The sequence below is a fragment of the Aedes albopictus genome, chromosome 1 (genome assembly GCF_035046485.1).
Source record: "Aedes albopictus strain Foshan chromosome 1, AalbF5, whole genome shotgun sequence".
Classification (NCBI taxonomy): Eukaryota; Metazoa; Arthropoda; class Insecta; order Diptera; family Culicidae; genus Aedes; species Aedes albopictus.
The window spans coordinates 146,659,966-146,679,626 of NC_085136.1; the positions used below are offsets into that span (position 1 = coordinate 146,659,966).

Genomic DNA, 19,661 nt, shown 5'->3' on the forward strand with positions numbered 1-19,661 from the left:
CTAAGTTTACATGACTAAACTGAAGTTTAAGTTTACATGACGTGTAAATCTCATTATTTTTATCTGTGCAGAGTATAGCAAAATTTGGCCCGACGCCAGTCTATGTTCTCTTAAGTTCGGCGCGAACTTCGCTCAGTCCTAAGATCTCAAGCTTCATGCCTCAATGCCTCATTGGCTAGTTGTGCCAGTTTACCCTGCTGGGCTAGGGTTAAAACATTCCAAGTTCTAAATCTCGTCCGTTGGTTGTGTCGCGCTAAAAGTCGTTTCCGTTCGTAATCTTCCATTTTCGGTTGCTGTAACGGTTTTTGGGTTTCGAAAAACCCAAAGATGAAAGAGAAGGCAAGCTGCCTCCTCTTGTATCATTCTCTTTCTCGTGTATGTTTAGGAGATTGAGTAAGACAAAAGAAATTTCTGGCTCCGCCAATGGGTGGGACTTATCTGGGCGTGGTGACTTAGGGTCTGGATTGGACTTTCGTACATGCCAACACCGACGACGCTCCTGGATACTCCACGGGGCGTTGAAACTGCGGCCTGTTTGTATCCATCTTCTTCTGTATGCTGAAACCGGCCTTCTGTGATTCCACAGGAATCTTTCGCGGTTCTCCACAAATTTGTTCCAGGACTACTTCAGGAGTTTCTTGAGTGATTCCCATGAGATTCTTCCGGGGGTTTATTTAGGATTCTTTCAGAAGTTCGTGGTGCCTCGTGGTCGTGCGGTTAGCCTCACCAAGAGTATTACCGTACCATGGGTGAGGGTTCGATTCCCGCTCCGAGCGATGAAACTTTTTACAAGAAATGTTCTTCCTCGTATCCACTGGTGTTCGTAATATGTGTCGTGTCCGTTGTCTAGTGTTAAGTTTCGTTCAGTCTGTACAGCCTCTGGCTGAAGACGGCGTCAGTGTTTTTTTTTAAGTTCGCTCTGCTTTTCTCCCAGGAAATGCTTTTGAAATTCCTAAGGAGGTACCGTCTGGGATTCCTTCAAGAGCTTTTGTCAATATTCCTCCAGAAAGTACTAAAGAGAATCTTCCAGATTTGTTTTCCTGCGTTGCTTGAAGAATACCTTCTTAGATTGTGTCAGGAGTATGTACCTGGATTTTTTAAAATTCCTTCCGAATTTTCTCTAGAAATTAATTCCGAGTACCCTCTACTTCCCGGAATAAGCTTCAAGAGGAATCCCAAAAAGAATCTCGAAAGGAGTACTCGGAAGGAGCTTTCGAGTAGGAGTTCTCAAAATGAGTTCCCAAAAGAATCCCGTAAGAAGTTCCCGGTGGAATTACCGCAAGAATCCCGCAAGAAATTCTTGAAGCAATCGTTGAAGTAGTTCCTGAAAGTGTGGAGCGGATCTGGTGTGATGGTTAAAGCACGTGACTATCACGCCGAGGACCTGGGGTCGAATCCCACTCCCGACAAACTAGCAAAAGTACCGTCTTCGGAAGAGAAGTAAAGCGTGGGTCCCTAGATGAACTAGCCTAGCGCTAAAAATCTCGTTATTACAGAAAAAAAAGTTCCTGAAAGAATCTCGGAAGAAGTTGCAAGAAAAAAAACCCGAAGAAGTTTTTGGAAGAATACTGAAAGATGTTCTTGAAGGATTCCTGGGAAGATCTCATAAAAAATCGCAAAAGGAACTCCAGGACGTATCTCTATTAGAATTCCTGGGAAGAATCTCTGACAGAATTTGAAAGGAGTTTCTGAAGGAATCTCGGATATAATTCATAAGGCAATACCCGACAGAACTCTTGGAGGAATTCCGATAGGAATCCCGGGTAAAATTGCTAGAATTCCCAGGAATATGTTCGCGAAATCAGAAAAAAAAACACAAAAGAAAGTATTATAGGACAATCGACGATGAAGGAATTCCTGAAGTAATGTCAGAATATATTCTTTAAGAAATTCCCCAAAAAAATTCTGAAAGAATCTCGGGAGTACTTTTTGAAAAACTGGCAAAACTCTCTAACTCCCCAAGCTGATGAAATTTTTGTAAGTCCATAACACAAAATGTTGCATCTAAATGGTCCAGCACCTTTTCCAGAGCAAACATCCGCCGGGTTTTTTCATTTGTGTATAACGCGGGTGGTATAGCACCCGCAAAATCATCATCTACTTCGCGAAACGAAAGTACAGGAGCTACTTCCCTCTCTCCCCACCAATGTTGTCAAAACCAAACAAAGGTGCATCTACCAGCATCTATTTTTCCAGCATCTTATTGAGCCGACCTATAAGTTTTTTTAAAACACGTTCAATGTTTCCAGTGAGCTATTCGCTCTTTTATAACCCTTTGGAGCCGGAGGGGTCATATATGACCCCAACATATAAACGGCTGTAGAAAATACACCCACTCGATTAAACAGAATACTGTCTTCGGCAAAGTTGTTGCAAATTAAGTTCTCTATTAGGGAAAAAAATGGGAATATTTGTATTTGGGACTTCATTGATAACCTAGAACATCCTGAACACAATGAAATTTGGAAATAATTGACATACCAGTTGTTCTAAATGCTGAACTTGGATGTTGGATGTGGGTTACGTTTATATGTATTCATTTAGCCTTTGTCAAGTTCCAGGTGTTCCAAACTGTCCTATAGTGAACTCCTTCAAATCTACAAGAATAATTTTATACATACCTATTCGCCACAAATGATAGCATTGCATAACCTACTGGGATCCATGAAACTCTTGACATCTAGAATGTCATTTATGGACACTATTCTTCATTACACCAACGAACCTAGCCTCAAAATGGCTGACAATTCTCAGATCATTTTGACAGATGTAACATGAGCGTCCTTATCATGCAACATGGCAACAAGATCAATAAAGTAGAATATATGATCCGTTTTTTTCGTGCATGTGTGTAGTCTGTCAAAATGACCTGAGAAGTGTCAAACATTTTCATGGCTAGCTTTGTTGGTGTAATGAAGAATAGGGATATTCCAGATCAGCCAAACTACCTTGGAGTTCAGAACTTCAGGTCTACACTCGTAACAGTAGCTATATCTGTTATACTGAGTAATGTTACATAATCAACCGCAGCTACTGGAGCAATCTGAAGTCTACTAGCTTATTATACACCTTTTGGACATTCAGGGTAGTAAAAACTGTTCTATTATGAAGTATTTTGAATCTACAAGAATTACTTTATGTTTTCTCCATAAATAATAGTATTGCATAATCTGCTGCGATCCGCAAAGCTCTTGAAATCTCAAATGTTATTTAGAGACACTACAATTCAGCCAAACTACCTTGGGGTCTCCAGTTAGCCTAGTGGTTAAGGCTATGGATCGCCAATCCGGAGACGGCGGGTTAGTGGGCTGGGCATAGTGTATCATTGTGCTTGCCTCACAATATACTAATTCATGCAATGGCTGGCAAAGAAAGCCCTCCAATTAATAACTGTGGAAGTGCTCAAAAGAACACTAAGTTGGAGAGAGGCAGGCCAAGTCCCAGTGGGGACGTAGAGCCATAAAAAAGAAGAAGAACCTTGGAGTTCAGGACTTCATGTCTACACTCGTAAAAATTGCTAAATCTGCTATACTGAGTAACGTTGCATATTTATCCGTGGTTACTGGGCCAATGTGAAGTCTACTGTTTTATTATAAACCTTTGGGACATTCAGGTTCGTCCAAACTGTTCTACAATGAAGTCATTCGAATATACAAGAAAAACTTTATGTGTTTTCACCATAAATAATAGCATAACATAATCTGCTGAGATTCGTGAAGCTCTTGAAATCTCAAATGTCATTTAGAGACATTATGGAAATGTTCCAGGTTAGCCAAACTATTTTTGAGTTTAGAACTTCAGATCTACACTCGTAAAGTCAGCTATATCTGACATACAGAGTAACGTTTTATAATCAATCGTGGTGACTGAACCAACCTGAAGTCTATTATATATTATTTTGAACCTTCGGGACATTGAAGGTCGTCCAAAGTATCCAAAAGTTTTGCTCTTGATAGTAACAGCAGTTATTCTCACTATGAATTTAAACTGTAATCTGTAGCCCCCCTGGCATATCATGAGTCATTACAAGATAGATTTGAGATATTTCAGATCAACAACACTACTCCGCAGACCATAGCTTCAGGTCTACACTTGTGAAATAGTAAATAGTGTTACATAATCCACTGTACTCACCAAAGTAGTTAGAGAAAAATAAACGTTGTTTCATATTGTTAGGGTATTATGGGCTTTCTTACTGTTATGACGCTTAGTTGATAAAAACAACCACTGTAATTTTCAGAAGACTTACTGGACATGATAGATTGCAAATCGTAGCTTTTAATGAAAGAAGTTATCGTTACACAGGATCTAAACTCACTAATAGTTTAGATGACCAAGGATATAAAAAAAAATCTGCGTAATATTCTATAGTTTTTATGCTATTGACCACCAAAACTACAAAAAACGTACCTAGAAAAAACTCCATAATAACGCATGAAAAAATCAGGCTTCAAAGGGTTAAAGGAAGCACGACACTAGACAACGGACACAGCCGAAAACTTTCCTGACAGCTGCGGCGGGAATCGAACCCGCGCTCCTAAGAACGATGCGAATACGTGCTTGGTGACACTAGCCGCACAACCACGAAGCCGCACAAAAATTGTGCCAAAAGAACTCAAGTTTGAGCAGTGTGGCGGTTCCACGCAAGTTCAATAAACTGCTTGTAAAAAACGCAGTAGGCAGTAAACTAGGATAGGATGTGACAAAGCAATGTACAAGAAAATGTCAACATATTTTCGAGCAAGACTTGTTCAAATTGATACGAAGTAACGGAAGTAAGATTTTGTTGAATTTTTCGATCATTCAACGGCATGTATGTATCTTCATCAACGTTTCCGCGAGAAATCACTATTGCAATAAGCATTGAGTGTAGTCAATTCAACTGTCCTAACGGCTCCATTTCCTTTCTCTCTATCGTTCCAGGGTGACAGTGGGGTGCTCCGGGTATAACGAGTCCAGATACCTGTCACATCTGGACTCGTCCCATGCACAGATGATGCCGCCGATGGAACGGCCGGCGGGTGGAGCCCTGGCGCTCCACTACGCGGCCGCCCGCGGTTGCCTCGACTGTGTACGACTTCTGGTGGAAGCGGCGCCCGACATCAGGTAAGTGATTTCACTATCGTTTAGTCGTTGAATGTTTGCCCCTAGCCAAGAGCTGGTGGGAACCTTGAATCGCATATGCATCGCAAGTTTGTTCCGAGCCCCCCTATAATTAGTACCGCCGGATAATTTCACCCAAAAGCAACAGACTTCATTCGGGTGGGCTTAAATCAACAAACATCTCTCGTGTTACACATTCCTGCAGCAGCTTGCATGACCATTTTTCAGGTCTTACTAATCCGAGCAGTTCAAGGTGCTGTGGTGTCTGTCTGATAGTTGGTTATTGTACGAGCTGAAATGTGTTGTAAAAATAAACGAACAAAAAGAAATCAGAAAGGGAAACTCTTTGGTGTTCAATATCTCTGGGACCGATGACCACAAAGATCATCGATTCAATCATCAATCTTTCGCAATGGCCTTCGATCATTAGCTATCTCGGATGGACCGCTGCTGTCTGAATAATAATCGCTGGTTTTGAACATCTATGTAAGGCAATAAAGCGACAAGTTGGAGATGGCATCTTCAACAAACCGTTCAAATGTATATTATTAAGTGTCGAAAAGATTTCTAGTTAAATATTACCGCACATGATGTAATCTAAGGTTTTTATCCTATTCCCGCTTAACTGAACACCGACCAATAATGATCGAGTATATTCTTGCTCCTCACCTATGCCCAAAGGTATCAACTTGGTATTAATGATTTATTTATAAACAAGCTTCCATATCATGTTAAAAAGAATTGTAAAAGAATCACAATTTTCTTAAAATAATAAAATTGGTGGTATCACATTTCCCGGAATGCCATCTCCAGGAATGACACATTTCCCTGAATGCCATTTCCCGGAGTGACATTTCCCGGAATGACACATTATCCGGAATGCCATTTCCCGGAATGACACATTTCGCGGAATGCCATTTCCCGGAGTGACATTTCCCGGAATGATACTGGATTGAGGCTGAAGTATGCTACTTCAGAACGAAAGTGTCAATAGGCCGAATAGGATATTACAGGTCGAATGACTTTTTTGGTGGGTTGCGTGTTATCTTCTTGGCAGTTGAACTGGTAATGAATTCAATCATAATCATCAGCCTTAATTAGCACAAAAATACCACATCTCCTTTTCTTTAAAATTGGAAGAGCTTTTTATCAAGCCTTTAATATATAGAATGATGGAATTTGATTTTATCGTGCCCTCATGGTTGTCCGCGAGGGAATTTGATCGGCATGTCCTCATTGGACCAACCATGCGGTTGTCCGTGAAGGACTTCGTATGTCGTGCTCTCATCGGACCAACCAGCCGGTTGTCTGCGATAAATCGAAGGTGTTTTACTTGGTGTTTTAGTCGAAAGCCCTTAGACCTTCTCATCCACCATAGCAAAGTACATACCAAAAAAACAACAAATGCAACCAACCTATCAGCCTGTACTTCATTTTGAAGCAAACTACCACAGCTTTAAAAGGACGGGCACTGGGCAGCCTAATGGAATGGTATTATTATAAAACACATACTGCCTATGATCGCATATCAGTCCCATATTTGCTGGGTTTCCTATTCATATGGGACAGTAATGCGATTATAGGCAGCATACACCTCGAAAGAACAGCCTATTTTTAAAAGAAGGAAAAATCTCTGATGGGAAAGTAAGTAGAGTGGCCGCCAATAGTACAGTATAGCAGCCGAGTTAACTAACTCTCTCATCAGAGATTTTTCCTTCTTTTAAAAATATGCTGTTCTTTCGAAATATATGTATACAACATTAGCAATTCATTTAATTAGGATGCTATGATACTGTAATATTGACCACATCACAAACTCTCCCATCAGAGAATTTTCCTTCTTTTGAAAATAGGCTGTTCTTTCAAGGTGCCCATACCTCGAGCACATATCAAACTCAAACTATTCGACTAGGCTGCCCAATGTCCGTCCTTAGAATTTAAGCCATTCAATTCAATAACCTAGCACGCTAGCTCCCTAATGACTTGATACCTCATTTCGTGAAATTAGTATTGTACATATTGATTTATTTTAGACCGAAGTCGATATGTGAAATCAATTATCCCCAACAAAAGTTCGCCGAAGTAAAAACGTCGGCATTCTAATTGAAGCGTCGCCGACACAGGAAATTCTTATGCGTCGGCGAACCCCAAATTTGGATGCCGACGCTGAACTTCGCCGAAGTTTTGACTTCCGAAGTTTCCAACTTTCTCTCGCATGATCAATATTTCCGGGAAATGTCACTCCGACAAATGGAATTCCGGGAAGTGGCATTCCGGGAAAATTATCATTCCGGGAAATGTGTCATTCCGGGAAATGTCATTCCGGGAAATATCACTCCGGGAAATGGCATTCCGGGAAGTGGCATTCCGGGAAATGTGATACCACCATAAAATTGAATTACTGTCCCTTGAATTCTGATTCCTTCTAGTCCACGTCGGTTTCGGGCATAACCTAATTTCAATTCTCGGCACACCTTCTACGTTGCACTACGGTACACAGGATGGTCAAAAATTATAATACCAGGAGCTTTAACGAAGATTTTTCCAGGTGGATTCAGGGATGCCTGCTTATTAGATTCTGCCACCGGAGTTCCTACAAGAATTCCTCCAGGATTTCTTTCAGGGTATCCTTCAGGATGTTTTTTCTGGAATCCTTTCAGGAATTCTTTCAAGGATTCCTCCTAGAAAAACCTTCGGGGATTCCTAATGAAAATCCCTTGAAAATACTGCCTAGAAATTCTTCGGGGATTCCTCCTGGAAATCCTTCGGATATTCCTCTTGCAAATGCTTCAGGAATTTCCTCCTAAAAATCTTTCGGGGATTCTTCTTGGAAAACTTTCAATGATTCCTTTTCGAATTCCTTTGGGAATTTCTGCCGTAATTCATTCGGAGATTCCTGCTGGATTTTTTGTCTCAGAGATTACTGCTGAAATTCTTTCGTGGATACTTTTGCTGATTCTTCTGAGAAATTCTTCAGGGTTTTCTCCTGGAAATCCATCGGGGATTTCTCTTCGAATTGCTTTGAAGATTCCTGCTCGAATTCCTGCTGGGATTCCTTTGAGGATTCCGGCTGAAATTTCTTTGAAAATTCCTGCTGGAGTCTTTTCGGAGATCCCTTTAGTGATTCTTCCTGGAAATCCTTCGGAAATTCCTTTTCAAAATCCTTCAAAGATTCCTTTTAGATATCTTTCAATGATTCTTCCTGCAATTCCTTTGGTGACTTCTTCTGTAATAATACTTTTGAGGATCGTTCGGGGATTCCTTCTCCAATTCCTTTTGGGGTTCCCGCTAAAATTCTTTCAGGGCCTTAATTGGCCCTCACACCGCCGCCAAGCAAAATATAGTCGACGCACAGGTCTATTTGGGACACCCTGAGAACCTCTGATACCACCTGAGATGTCTTGAAAGTCTTGAAAAATAAATGAAGTTCTCACACTTTCGGTTCTTGAGAACTTCTAGTGGCCCGTGACCATAAAATGAAAACCATTGATATTTGCAACACATAGAAGATACTCCTTGAGATGAGCTATCCCAAAAACATGTGCACTTTTTCCTACCATTTTTGGTTCTTGCGCAATTCTTGTGGTCCGTAAACCCAGATTGTAAACCGTTGAGCTTTGCTACACAACTATATTGTAATCAGGGCTCCGTAAGGCGTGAATGAAAAGAACAACAAATTCATAGTTTTCGAGAATTTCGCGTGGGCCTAGACACATTTATATCTATCATCTAGTAGCGAAATCACCAGCTAATTGGTGAATCACCAGGTTGATCTTACCCTTCTGAACAACTTTCCCGAAGACAACACTTTTCTATTCGCTATGGATCCCGAGATATTGAAATTTAAAACTTCAAACGACAACTAGTGCCACCTAGTGGCAAATCCACCAACTAATAAGTAAATCACCATATAGTAAATTGTTCTTATACTTCTGAACACGTTTTCCCAAGACGACACTTCTATATCTGCTTTGGATCCCGAGTCATTGAAGTTGAACACTTTAACCTGCGCCGCCCAGCCCAGACAAGACTGTTTTTGTCCTTTCGAAGACGATATTTTTCTATCTGCTATGGATCCCGAGATGTTAAAGATTCAAACTTAACATGAAAACTACCGTTACCTGTTGGCAAAATCACCAACTAATTTGTGAATCACCAGATTGTGTTTGGCCTTCTGAATAATTTTACCGAAGACTAAACTTTTATATCGTAGATATGTTTGGACCCAGAGATATTGAAACTTACATCTTTACTTGACAAATAGTACCACCTTGCGGCGAAATCGCTAATTGGCAAATCACCAGATTATTCGTGATCATCTGAACATCTTGCGTTGCGTTGCGTTGCGTTGCGTGGTAACGGAGTAATTCGTAGATTGCATACTGAAAGTTGTCATGTTTAAACTTTAATACTCCTATTCCAATTGCTTATGGAATGCTATTTGGGAAGGAACAGCAATCCAATCAGAGGTTGAAGTAAAAAATACATGAAAACCTTCATTGCTGGCCACGCCCATCTTCTCCGTTACGAGGATAGGAAAGGATGTGATGATATGACACCTACTTCACAAGAGGTCAGCGACTCACCGACCCCCCATAGGTGTCAAGGAGTTGGATATTTGGAATGGGGTGATATGGGAATCACTATAAGCGAGTGATGCGACAAGATTCAGATTGTGTAAGTGTATTTGAGTAATTCATGTAGATGTGTTGGAGTGAAAGTGTTTTAGTGAAACGTTGGGAGTGACATAGCTAAGAAATTTTGTCACTCCATGGGCCTTTTTGATTCCGGGATGGGGCACAGGCATTTACACTGTGTCCTGGCTAACAAGCCTAGGCTTAAGCGCCATTGCTCGCTCTCTGAAACGAGAAGAAACACGTTATGTGGATTGGAAGGGATAGTAGGGATAGGATGATATCTATTTATCGAGATGCCAGCGACTCACCGACGCTCTCGTAAATAGAAAGGAGTTGGGGTTTTGGTATGGGTCTGTAATTGAGTATGATTAAGTTATGCGACTGGATCATTTAGGAATTAACTTCAATATTTAAAAAAAAATACAGAAACAATGCTGCAAGGAAAGATCTCACCGGATTGTCAGGAAATGTTGGACGCTAGGTTAGACTCCTCTTCTCAGACGTATCCAGTTCCATCAACAGAATTAGCACAATCCCGTCCATCCTGTCACCCAGTCGGAAGGTGCAAAGTGGAAATAGCAGCAGTTTGATGCCATCGGTCCTCCACACAATCAACTCGGCATCCCGGATTCCAGGCGTTGTCCACACAGTCAACATGCTGGGAGTAACGACCAAAAAGCGTGGCGGTTTGACTGGTGTTGGTCGTATCGCTTATCACTAGACAGGGGTTTATTCTTCACCATCACAGATCTTCCACTTCCAAAAACTGAATGTCTCGCACTTTTCAAACACTTAATTGGATTAATTATTCCGCCGGTACCACATCAAGGATTAATCCCGAAGTTAAGGTAAACGAAAACGAAAAAAAAAAAGAATAAAAAATTCTTATTCGTGATCATCTGAACATCTTCGCCGAAAACACCATCATTCCAAACAAATTAGATTGAGATATCACATGTGATAACTTTTGAGTATAGCTTCTGTATAGCGGCTCTATCGGTCAAATTTCCTACTAGCCTAACGAATAAATTTCTAAATACTTGGACCATCACTGGATAGCCCATGAACAAGCTAACAAGTGATGCCAATTATAGAAGTAAGAAATCATCCATATGAAATGTTCATTTTGTCGATTTTTTTTCTAGTGTTGGGGACATGATACCACTGCGACCATATATATCCTCCCAGTAGTTGGTGTGTGTCCCAATCAGGTACTATATTTCTGATGAAATTCAACACTCATTTGGGATTACAAACCCATATTTTCCACGGCGCCAACAGGCCCTTATCAAGGTATTGGCAGCGTTTATGATAAAGCGTAGCACATTCACACAGTAAATGCTCAGAGCATTCGCTCTCTTATTTGCAAAACGGCACTTATCATCTTCCTCTCTCCCAATTGTTTTGAGGTAAGATTTACAACCACAGTGACCTGTAATTAGTCCAGTAAAAGTACTTAAATCATGCTTACTCAGGCAGGTTAATAACTTAATTTTCTATTAGCATTCGGCACTATGAATCGATTCGATTGACGGCAATCCGGTGTACAAGCCCTGGCAAATTTCCCTTTTTCCCTTTCTAAATTCTCTAATTCCATTGTGTCAAAATTTAATAACGCCCTTATTTGAAGTGCAAATAGAAAGTTGTTCACCGATATATGCCCTAAATCTTCAGAGGGAGAGCGGATTTTAAGTGGTGCTTAAAAGTGCCTTATTCTTCAAGAGTTTAAAGATTTATTTCCCCATACTGGAAAGTTCCCAACAAATCTTCAAGTTGAGAGCGGACTAGCTTCCCGATTTCTTTTTTTTTAAATTTTATTTTGCAGGGTTTCATTTGGGTACATTTGCTACCATTTGATAATACGCGATTTTGTGTCATCAAAATTTTGCAAAAATCAACCCAATGCAATTCACATATTGTACCAGTTATGGACACATTTTATTATTTCGGTTTCACTTCGCGCTATTTGCATGCATTCCTTATGGGATAAGTCATAACTAGTACACCAAGACCAATAGGGTGCAAAGTAGCCGAAATAATAAGGAAAATGATTAATTTCTTTAACCCTCTAATACCCAAATTTTTGATTTTGATGTAAATATCATTTTTCGTCATCTAAAATCGATTTACACATGTTTTGGGAGATAATTCTTTTTAATTCTCGATTTCGTTAATTTCAGTTTTTGATTTTTCTTATTTTTATTTTTGAACATCCCTACAGCTTTATATTTTTCCTGGAAGCCTATTTGGAATACGGATTTTTTGAGATGAAAACACTTTGAGATTTTATGGTTATTATTAAAATATTTTTATTTTTATTTTTTTTTCATACAAAATTTTATTTTTAGTGTAATTTTAAGGAAAATAATTTTAGAGTGTATTCGATTCCCTTAAACTATAAAACTAGGATAGAATGATATGGGGAAAATTAAAAATATGTTATTTGAAGCGATTCAATACAAAAAAAAACAATGACTTCTAGAAGGTGACTAAAACATCAATTTTCCAATGATTTAAAAAAATGTTAATACGCTTTAAAATACACCAAAACCCAGATATACAAAACCAGGGTGTCTACTACCTGGAAAAACCTGGAAAACCGGGAATCCTCAGGGAATTTTATTTAACAGGGAAAAACCTGGAATACTCAGGGAATATCTTGAGTACTCAGGGAAAGTTTACTCCGATAAAAAAAAACATTGGGTCGTATGAATAAATAACATCCTGGTAGTAAAAATCCATATAGAAATTTCGCTACAAGGATTTTTTCCACAAATTCCGTCAGGGTTTGTTGCTGGAACATCTTTAGAATTACCTCCTGGAATGTCTCTCAGGATTTCTTGTAAAATTCCTTCCGCATTTTTGATGCTATTTTTCTTGGTATTCCATTTTGATTTTTTTCCGGAAAGGTATACTTCCGGACTCCTTCCAGGATTCCTGAATTTCAACCGATTTCTCCTGGAGTTTTTCAAGAGGATGCTATTTCTTTCCGGAGTTCCTCTAGTGTTTTGCTCAAAAAAATCTTCGTAGGATTTCTACCAGAGTTTATACCGAATACTCTATAAGAATTTCTGTCGGTATAAATCGTGGAATTTCTTTCGGAATTCCTCATGGAAATTTTACACGATTTCTTCCGGTGTTCCTCTTGGGACTTCCCCAGAAAATCTTCCCAGAATTTCTTTCAGAGTTGCTAAAGGAGTTATTCCTGGGGTTTCTACTAAAGTTTCTCCAATGGTTTCTGTAGGAGTTTTCACGAATTTACTGCAAGAGTTCCTCTAGAGATTTCTTTCATTTTTTTTCCTGTGATATCTTCAAACAATTGCTTTGGGCTTTCTTCGAGATGTTCTTTTTTTAAGTTTCCGCGAGGTTTATTTTGATGTTTTACCAGAGATTTTTCTCGGAGTATCTCCTGGAACTTCTCACAGAAGATTCCTTCCGATGTAGGTCATGAGATGCTTCTCAGAGTTTTTCTGATTTTACCTAGGACTTTCTCCTAAGATTTTTTTTTTTCCAGAGTGCCTTCTGGGATTTCCACAGGAGTTATTGCTGATATTTCTCATTGAATTCTTCTCTTGCATTCTTTCAGAGCCAGGCTGTTCCTTGTAGCTGTACCAGATTTCTGGCAGTGCTCCACCTGAGATTTTTTATTACAGATATTCTCTGCATTATTCCCAAATTTCTTCCAGGAATCTTTACCAGAAATTATCCCGAGATTCTGGATACTGCTTTAGGGATTTCTCTGCAAATTGTTGCAGGGATTCTTCTACGAGTTTTCCTCAGAATCTCTCCAGAGATAACTTACGAAATACCTTATAGGAAGTTCCTGGAGAAATATTCGAGGGAATTCAAACAAAATCTTGCGAAAAACTCCGCAAAGTGTTATTGAAGAAATCTCGACAGGAACTTCAGGAGAAACCGGAGATAAAATGAGACATCTCGAAAAAAGTTCTAGGTAATAGTAATCCCGAGAAGAAATATTAAGGACATTTAAGGAGGAATTCTGAATACCTCATGGAGGAATCCTGAAAGCAGCTGCGGACGAAGTTCCGCGAGGAAAACAAGAGAAATATCTGAAAACTATCGGTAAAAATCCCGATATAAACTATTGGATAGCTATCCCGGAAAACCACTAAAAAGACGCGGACACTGGCTTCAGCCGTCGGCTGTATCGATTGAACGATACTTAACACGGAGTGGCTAGGGATATGAAGCTATTCTCGTGAAAAATGTCATCGCTCGGAGTGGGAATCGAACCCTCATCCATCCGCACTCTAACCGCATGGCTACGAGGCTCAATAACATTCTTGAAGAAACTTTGAATAGTTTTGGATGGATCTTCAGGAGGGATCCAGCGAGAATCTCTGGAAGTATATCGGAAAACTTTTGAAAGTAATATCGGGACGTACTCAAACAGATATCTCGTGAAAGTATCTTGCGGAAAGCCAGGAAGTTACTTTGTAAGAAGTTCCAGGAATTACGCTCAGAAATCTTGAAAGATTTTTGAAGAGCAGGGGAACTTACGTATTTTCGGCAGTTTTGTTCTCTTTGTCATGGTTTTTTTTTTTTTTATTTTTGAAACCTATGTTTCAGCTGTTGAACTCAGAGTTGACATCAAATCCTTCCCAATCAAGCTGAATATCATCAAGTTTCAGGCAATTTGGCCGACATAAATCCCTCATGACGAAGAGAACCAACCTGCCGATGATACCCTAAGTCACCCTTTACTTATATTATTTTTAGAAAATTTTGGGTTTTTTTTTTTTAATTATAAACATTTAAAATTTCATCTGGAAAAACCTGGAAAACTCAGGGAATTTCATTTTGAGTTATGAGTAGACACCCTAACAGTCCTAAATATCAGCCAAAAATATAAAAATTTTGATTTTCCAGGAAACAAAAATTACAAAAATGCTCAAACTATACCCCGTCTAAAGGCGGGGTTGGGTATTAGAGGGTTAATAATTTTAGTCCTTAGTACACCAAGACGAAATAGGGTGCAAGGAAGCCGAAATTATAGGGAAAATTATTTATTTCTTTTTGTGAGTGTGATTTTGTATTCACACAATGTTTCATGTTGTTTTTCAACGTTTAAGGTTGAAAAACAACTACAGCCACTTTTAAGTACTATAGCCATAACTGGTACACTGAGCCTATGTCGAAATGACATTTTCAGCACTGTTCACACGTGTGATGCAGTGTCTTTGCCCTTATAATCAACAATTATCAAAATGCAGTATTGAAGAAATAATTGCAATGCGGAGTTGCCAAGTAGGGTCCACATGCAATTTGTCGCTAAAAATTTTACTTCAATATCGAAAACAATGGCACAAAGGGTCTTCTTGCCCTTCCACACCACATAAACGATTTTAGTGCATTTTTTACAGACCCTTATCCACTTTCGCTGTTCCGAGTAGGTGGTCCACAAACGGCCTTTTTCAATTACAATTTCTTTCCTTGCGCCGTTTAATTGTCGGCTTCAGCTGTATGAACCAGCAAACGTCAATATCGTATAGAAAAGTTCATGATACCTCCAGTAGGTAGTACCCACCCAATAACAGTGCATGATGTGCTGTAGAGCATGCGTGCTGCTGCAGCAAAAAGCAACAATATGACCAATTAATATAATTATCAACAATACGACGGTGACGGCGACGACGGTTGGGATTCCTCGGTGCGCGCCTATTGGGTGCTGCTGCTGCTCCACGATGGTCGCTTGGGTGGAAAATGAAATGAAAAGTGCATGCGCTGCAAACCGCGATATTTTTTCCTAAACTGTGCCTCACCCACTTGTATTAAGCAATCAAGCTGTGCCGCAATGGAGGAAATCAGGAAGTAAAAGATTGATCAGACTCGCGCTCAACTGAGCCCTGCTTGCTCCCTATGGTGGCAAAGACAAAACAGACAGAAAGATCCCAGCACGGACGACGGCATAGAAGTAGGCGTGGGCGTTGAAGATGCACGCACAACTCTTGGTCCCTTCGATGGGTTTTCCATACGAGCAGTTTACCGCCGCCATTGCATTGATTTGAATTCAAACGCATAGGGCCCTATTAATTCGTATGATTCCGCCTACTACGTTCCACAGTTGCCAGTTCCTGAATGTGCAAGCAAGTGGAATGGTTTATTATTAACTGGCTATTGAGTTGGATTAAGTCGATTGGCCCCGCACTTATTGTTTCTGTTTCCGTCTGGTTATGGTGCAAATTAAATTATTACACTTATAATAATCCAGTCGGAAAAATGCTATTACCGTTCATTCGTAGGGAATCCAATGCTAAAACAAAATTTTTCGGTTTGATTTGCCTCAGTCCGTCGACTGGATCGGAACAACCGTTATCGGCTAAATGGTGATTGAGATGTTGGGTTGGATTTAGGTTTCGTCAGAGAGGAGCGTACGTGCCTTTGCTGCAACAAGTAGCAAAACATAGAAGGTGAGAAAAGGTCAATAATATTCAGTCGAGCCGAAGCTTTCGCGGCTAGAGCCAACTCAGATAAGCTTACATATGGGTGCCAGCGTCGAGGACCGACATGGTATTTGTATTGTAAAGCAAAATGTAAACAACGTGCTATATTTCGATCATAAGACGAAGCTGAGCTAGGGAGTAATTCACCTAGCAGTCTAGTCTAGTCTTTTTTTTTTTGAACCATGAGGGGATAATCTGTTCAACAGACGCCCGGAAAGAAAGTCCAGGTTGTGTGAGGTCTACGGTCCTTGACATCTTCTACTAAAAAAAGTGAAAGCCAGGACTACTCTCTACTCTTTCCATTAAATAGCATTCCCATGGTCGCATATTGGTTTCCCATTCGTTTCTCCAGAACCACCAAAAAGGCATTGTTTCAGAGAGGGGCTAGTGCACATCGCACCCTCAAGGTTAGCTGCGTAGCCAGCAGCAACGAACATCGATGACTCGCTTTGGGGAGTCCTTCAAGGTAGCATGCCGACGCGACGCTTAGCCAGTTTTCCGAGTAGTCCTTACCACTCCCTTTGTCCTCGGAAAGCAGGCAGGGTCGATACCACGCCTGATTCCAACTGCACACAAGTATCAAGAACTGATACCGCGTGCACAGCGATTTGACCTTCCCGCAAGTAAGACCCTACCAGCTGCACTAGAAGGTTGCTGGCAGTGAGGTCTCCACCTGCCCCGGCCCTTACCGGAGATCCCTTTTTAACCGCGGGCTCGGATCCAACCCAGTAGACCGACGCCACGGCAGCAACGCTACCAGGATGTTCTTCCCGCGGCCACTTAATCGCTGGAAGGATCGATTTCGACAGCAGGGCACTTTCATGACCTACGTAGCCGACTCCGAACCCTTGGACCGCCTCTTGTATAGCGTCTGCACTAGCCATCCTCCGAGTCCACGTGCTACCTCCATTGTTGCTCCAAGACGATGTGAGTGATAGCCGTTGAAACGGCATTCCAACCAAAATCATCCCTACACATCCTCTGGACAAGATTGTCCGGAGTTGTAACCACCCCGCATGTGGCAAGCATGCGATCACGCATTGTGAGAAACGCGGGCCCCCGAATAAAAATTTCGCCGTTTCTTCTGAACCAGCACAAACTGGACATTCCGGAGAACCCGCATCGTTTCGGTCACGATGTAGGTACTGTCGGAAGCAACCATGACCTGAAAGGATCTGAGTCAGATGGAATGTAACTTCCCCATGGCGCCTGTTAACCCAACTATCTACCCCCGGGTCAACCTATGGGTCCACTTTCCTTTGGCGGAACTGTCCCACGCGCGCTGCTATTTTACTATGGTGGCTAATCTGCCAGTCCTGCGTAACCCTCCTGTGCCACGCATTTCGAAGCACTCTGTATCCTCCCTGATAAGCATACCGATAGGCACCAAACCAGTAATGACGCAGAGTGCATCGTGTGACACGGTATGGTACGCGCTCGCAACCCTCAGGCACATTAGCCTATAAGTACGTTCCAGCTTACCACGGTCAGTGATGTCAGATTTTTTCGCAAGTGGTTCCGTAGATGAAAAGTGATGAGCGGGGGGGGGGGGGGAGAACTTCAGAATTTTTGTTCCGTAGATTCCGTTGCAAAATCCGTAGATTTTCCGTAGCTTTCCGTAGGATTCCGTAGAAAAATCAAGTTTTCCGCAAATTTAATCTACGGATCCGTTGATCCGTAGAAAAGGCTCAGTTCCGTAGATCTACGGAAATTTCCGTAGATCTGGAACGCTGACCACGGTAGCTTTTGATACTTAGCGTCGTGTCCCAATCTGGGCCGCCATACCTTAGAATGCACTATAGGAACAGTGGAACAGGATTATGTGTTGTTTTTTTTTTTTGCGAAAATTAAATTTTTTAGCTTTATTCAACTTTGATACTCAATATCTTTGTAACTACATCAGCTAGAAACTTGAAATTCTAGATTTCTCTTAGTTTATTATTGATAGAAAATTTCAGAACAAGCATTGGTGGAAGTCACGTTTCTGATTTCTGTCCGCCTGATATCATATCAAAAGACCAACGTAACAACGTCATCTACAAGATACCCTGCAGAGATTGTGATGCAAGCTACGTTGGACTAACCACCACCACGCTGAAGAAACGAATAGGACACCACAGAAGCGACATGACCAAATTAGACAGACTAATGATTGACAACGAAAACAACAACAACGACGACAACTACAACAGCTATGAACTCGGCCGACTAAAAGAGAGAACAGCTCTCTTGCTGCATTCGGCCGACAACAAACACCGTTTCGATTTGGACAGAACGGAGATACTCGACTGCCATCGACGTTTCTCTGCTCTCCCCGTTCTAGAAGTGTGCCACATTATTAACATAGACAGGACGGTAAACAAACGAAGCGACTGCGACAGCTTAAGTATGATATGTATATGCAGGAATATTACACACACTAAAGACAAGAACCAAAACAAACCACGTAGATAGGCAAATAACTGACATCACTAACACTAACGACAATGACACCCAATAGGAAACTAAAACCCACAGAACTTGTACGCAACATTCAAACAAATTTCTGACTGGAATCAAATTGACGGTTTAAAATTAGAATAACATAGTGACGATCAGAGTAGTGACCCGCCATACAAAACTTCCCAGTTTTTCCTGAGAAAAATAGTTAGTAATGTCTTAAATGTTATGTAAAATTGTTTATTTCTATCATTGTTTGTAAAATTGTAGGAAATTGATGAAGTCCGTCCAAAATTTGACTATAATTCATGTGCAATTCATACCACCAGACGAAGAACGATATTTCTGTAAGTTGTGTTCACCTTTGTAGTTTTTCTGTTTGTCTTTAATATGTACTACGTCCAATTTGTTTAAATAGAACCCTTGAGAAAGATGGCATAGTCCATCGAAACGTCGGGCATCGAAAATATATATCGTTTTGATTGCACCGGAGACTGCAAGACCGAAAACCCCCCAAGTACAAAGAACCGTCTTGACGATCTCTGCCACAAGGCCAACTTGAGTCCGTGGGGGTACAGCGTGTTTACAAAGTAGCCATGTCGAAGATAAAAGATAAAAGCCCGAAGACGGTGATAACAGTAGTAAAGCATTGTCCAGTTAGAATCCGGACGCAAAGGATAATTTATTGTGACGCTCTAAATGATCATAATTATATTTTTTTCACTGCAGTCTGATTGTAAACAAGTCCTCTATTGATGGTGAAAATTTCATCGATTTTCTTGCTACGAGTGAAAAGTTATTTCAGATTGAAGACATGTGAAGGAAAAAAAATTTGCACAAACACGCTGAAAATTTAGGGTGGTCAGGTACGACAGTCACGAAAAATGTTAATATCTCCAAAACCATTATGTGTGATGTGCTCAGATGTTGTTAACCATGCCATGAGGAAGTGTGCAAGGATGTTTAAAGTTTATGTTCATGGTTAAATCTGCTTGGAATTCCAAGATTTGCCAGGAAG

At 40.7% G+C, this 19,661-nt stretch overlaps 1 protein-coding gene across 13 annotated transcripts in view; it reads left to right on the forward strand.

The window, feature by feature from the left end:
* LOC109421864 (putative uncharacterized protein DDB_G0282133) overlaps positions 1-19,661 on the forward strand; it is a 539,561-nt gene that overhangs the window by 275,452 nt on the left and 244,448 nt on the right. For 11 of the 13 annotated variants that reach the window (XM_062845548.1, XM_062845556.1, XM_062845557.1 and 8 more), the window contains one exon: positions 4,924-5,106. In XM_062845548.1, the coding sequence (XP_062701532.1) occupies positions 4,924-5,106 (183 nt within the window). Of the gene's footprint in view, positions 1-4,643; positions 4,814-4,923; positions 5,107-19,661 lie in introns of those variants that run through there. The other 2 variants (XM_062845561.1, XM_062845555.1) reach the window with 2 other exon arrangements.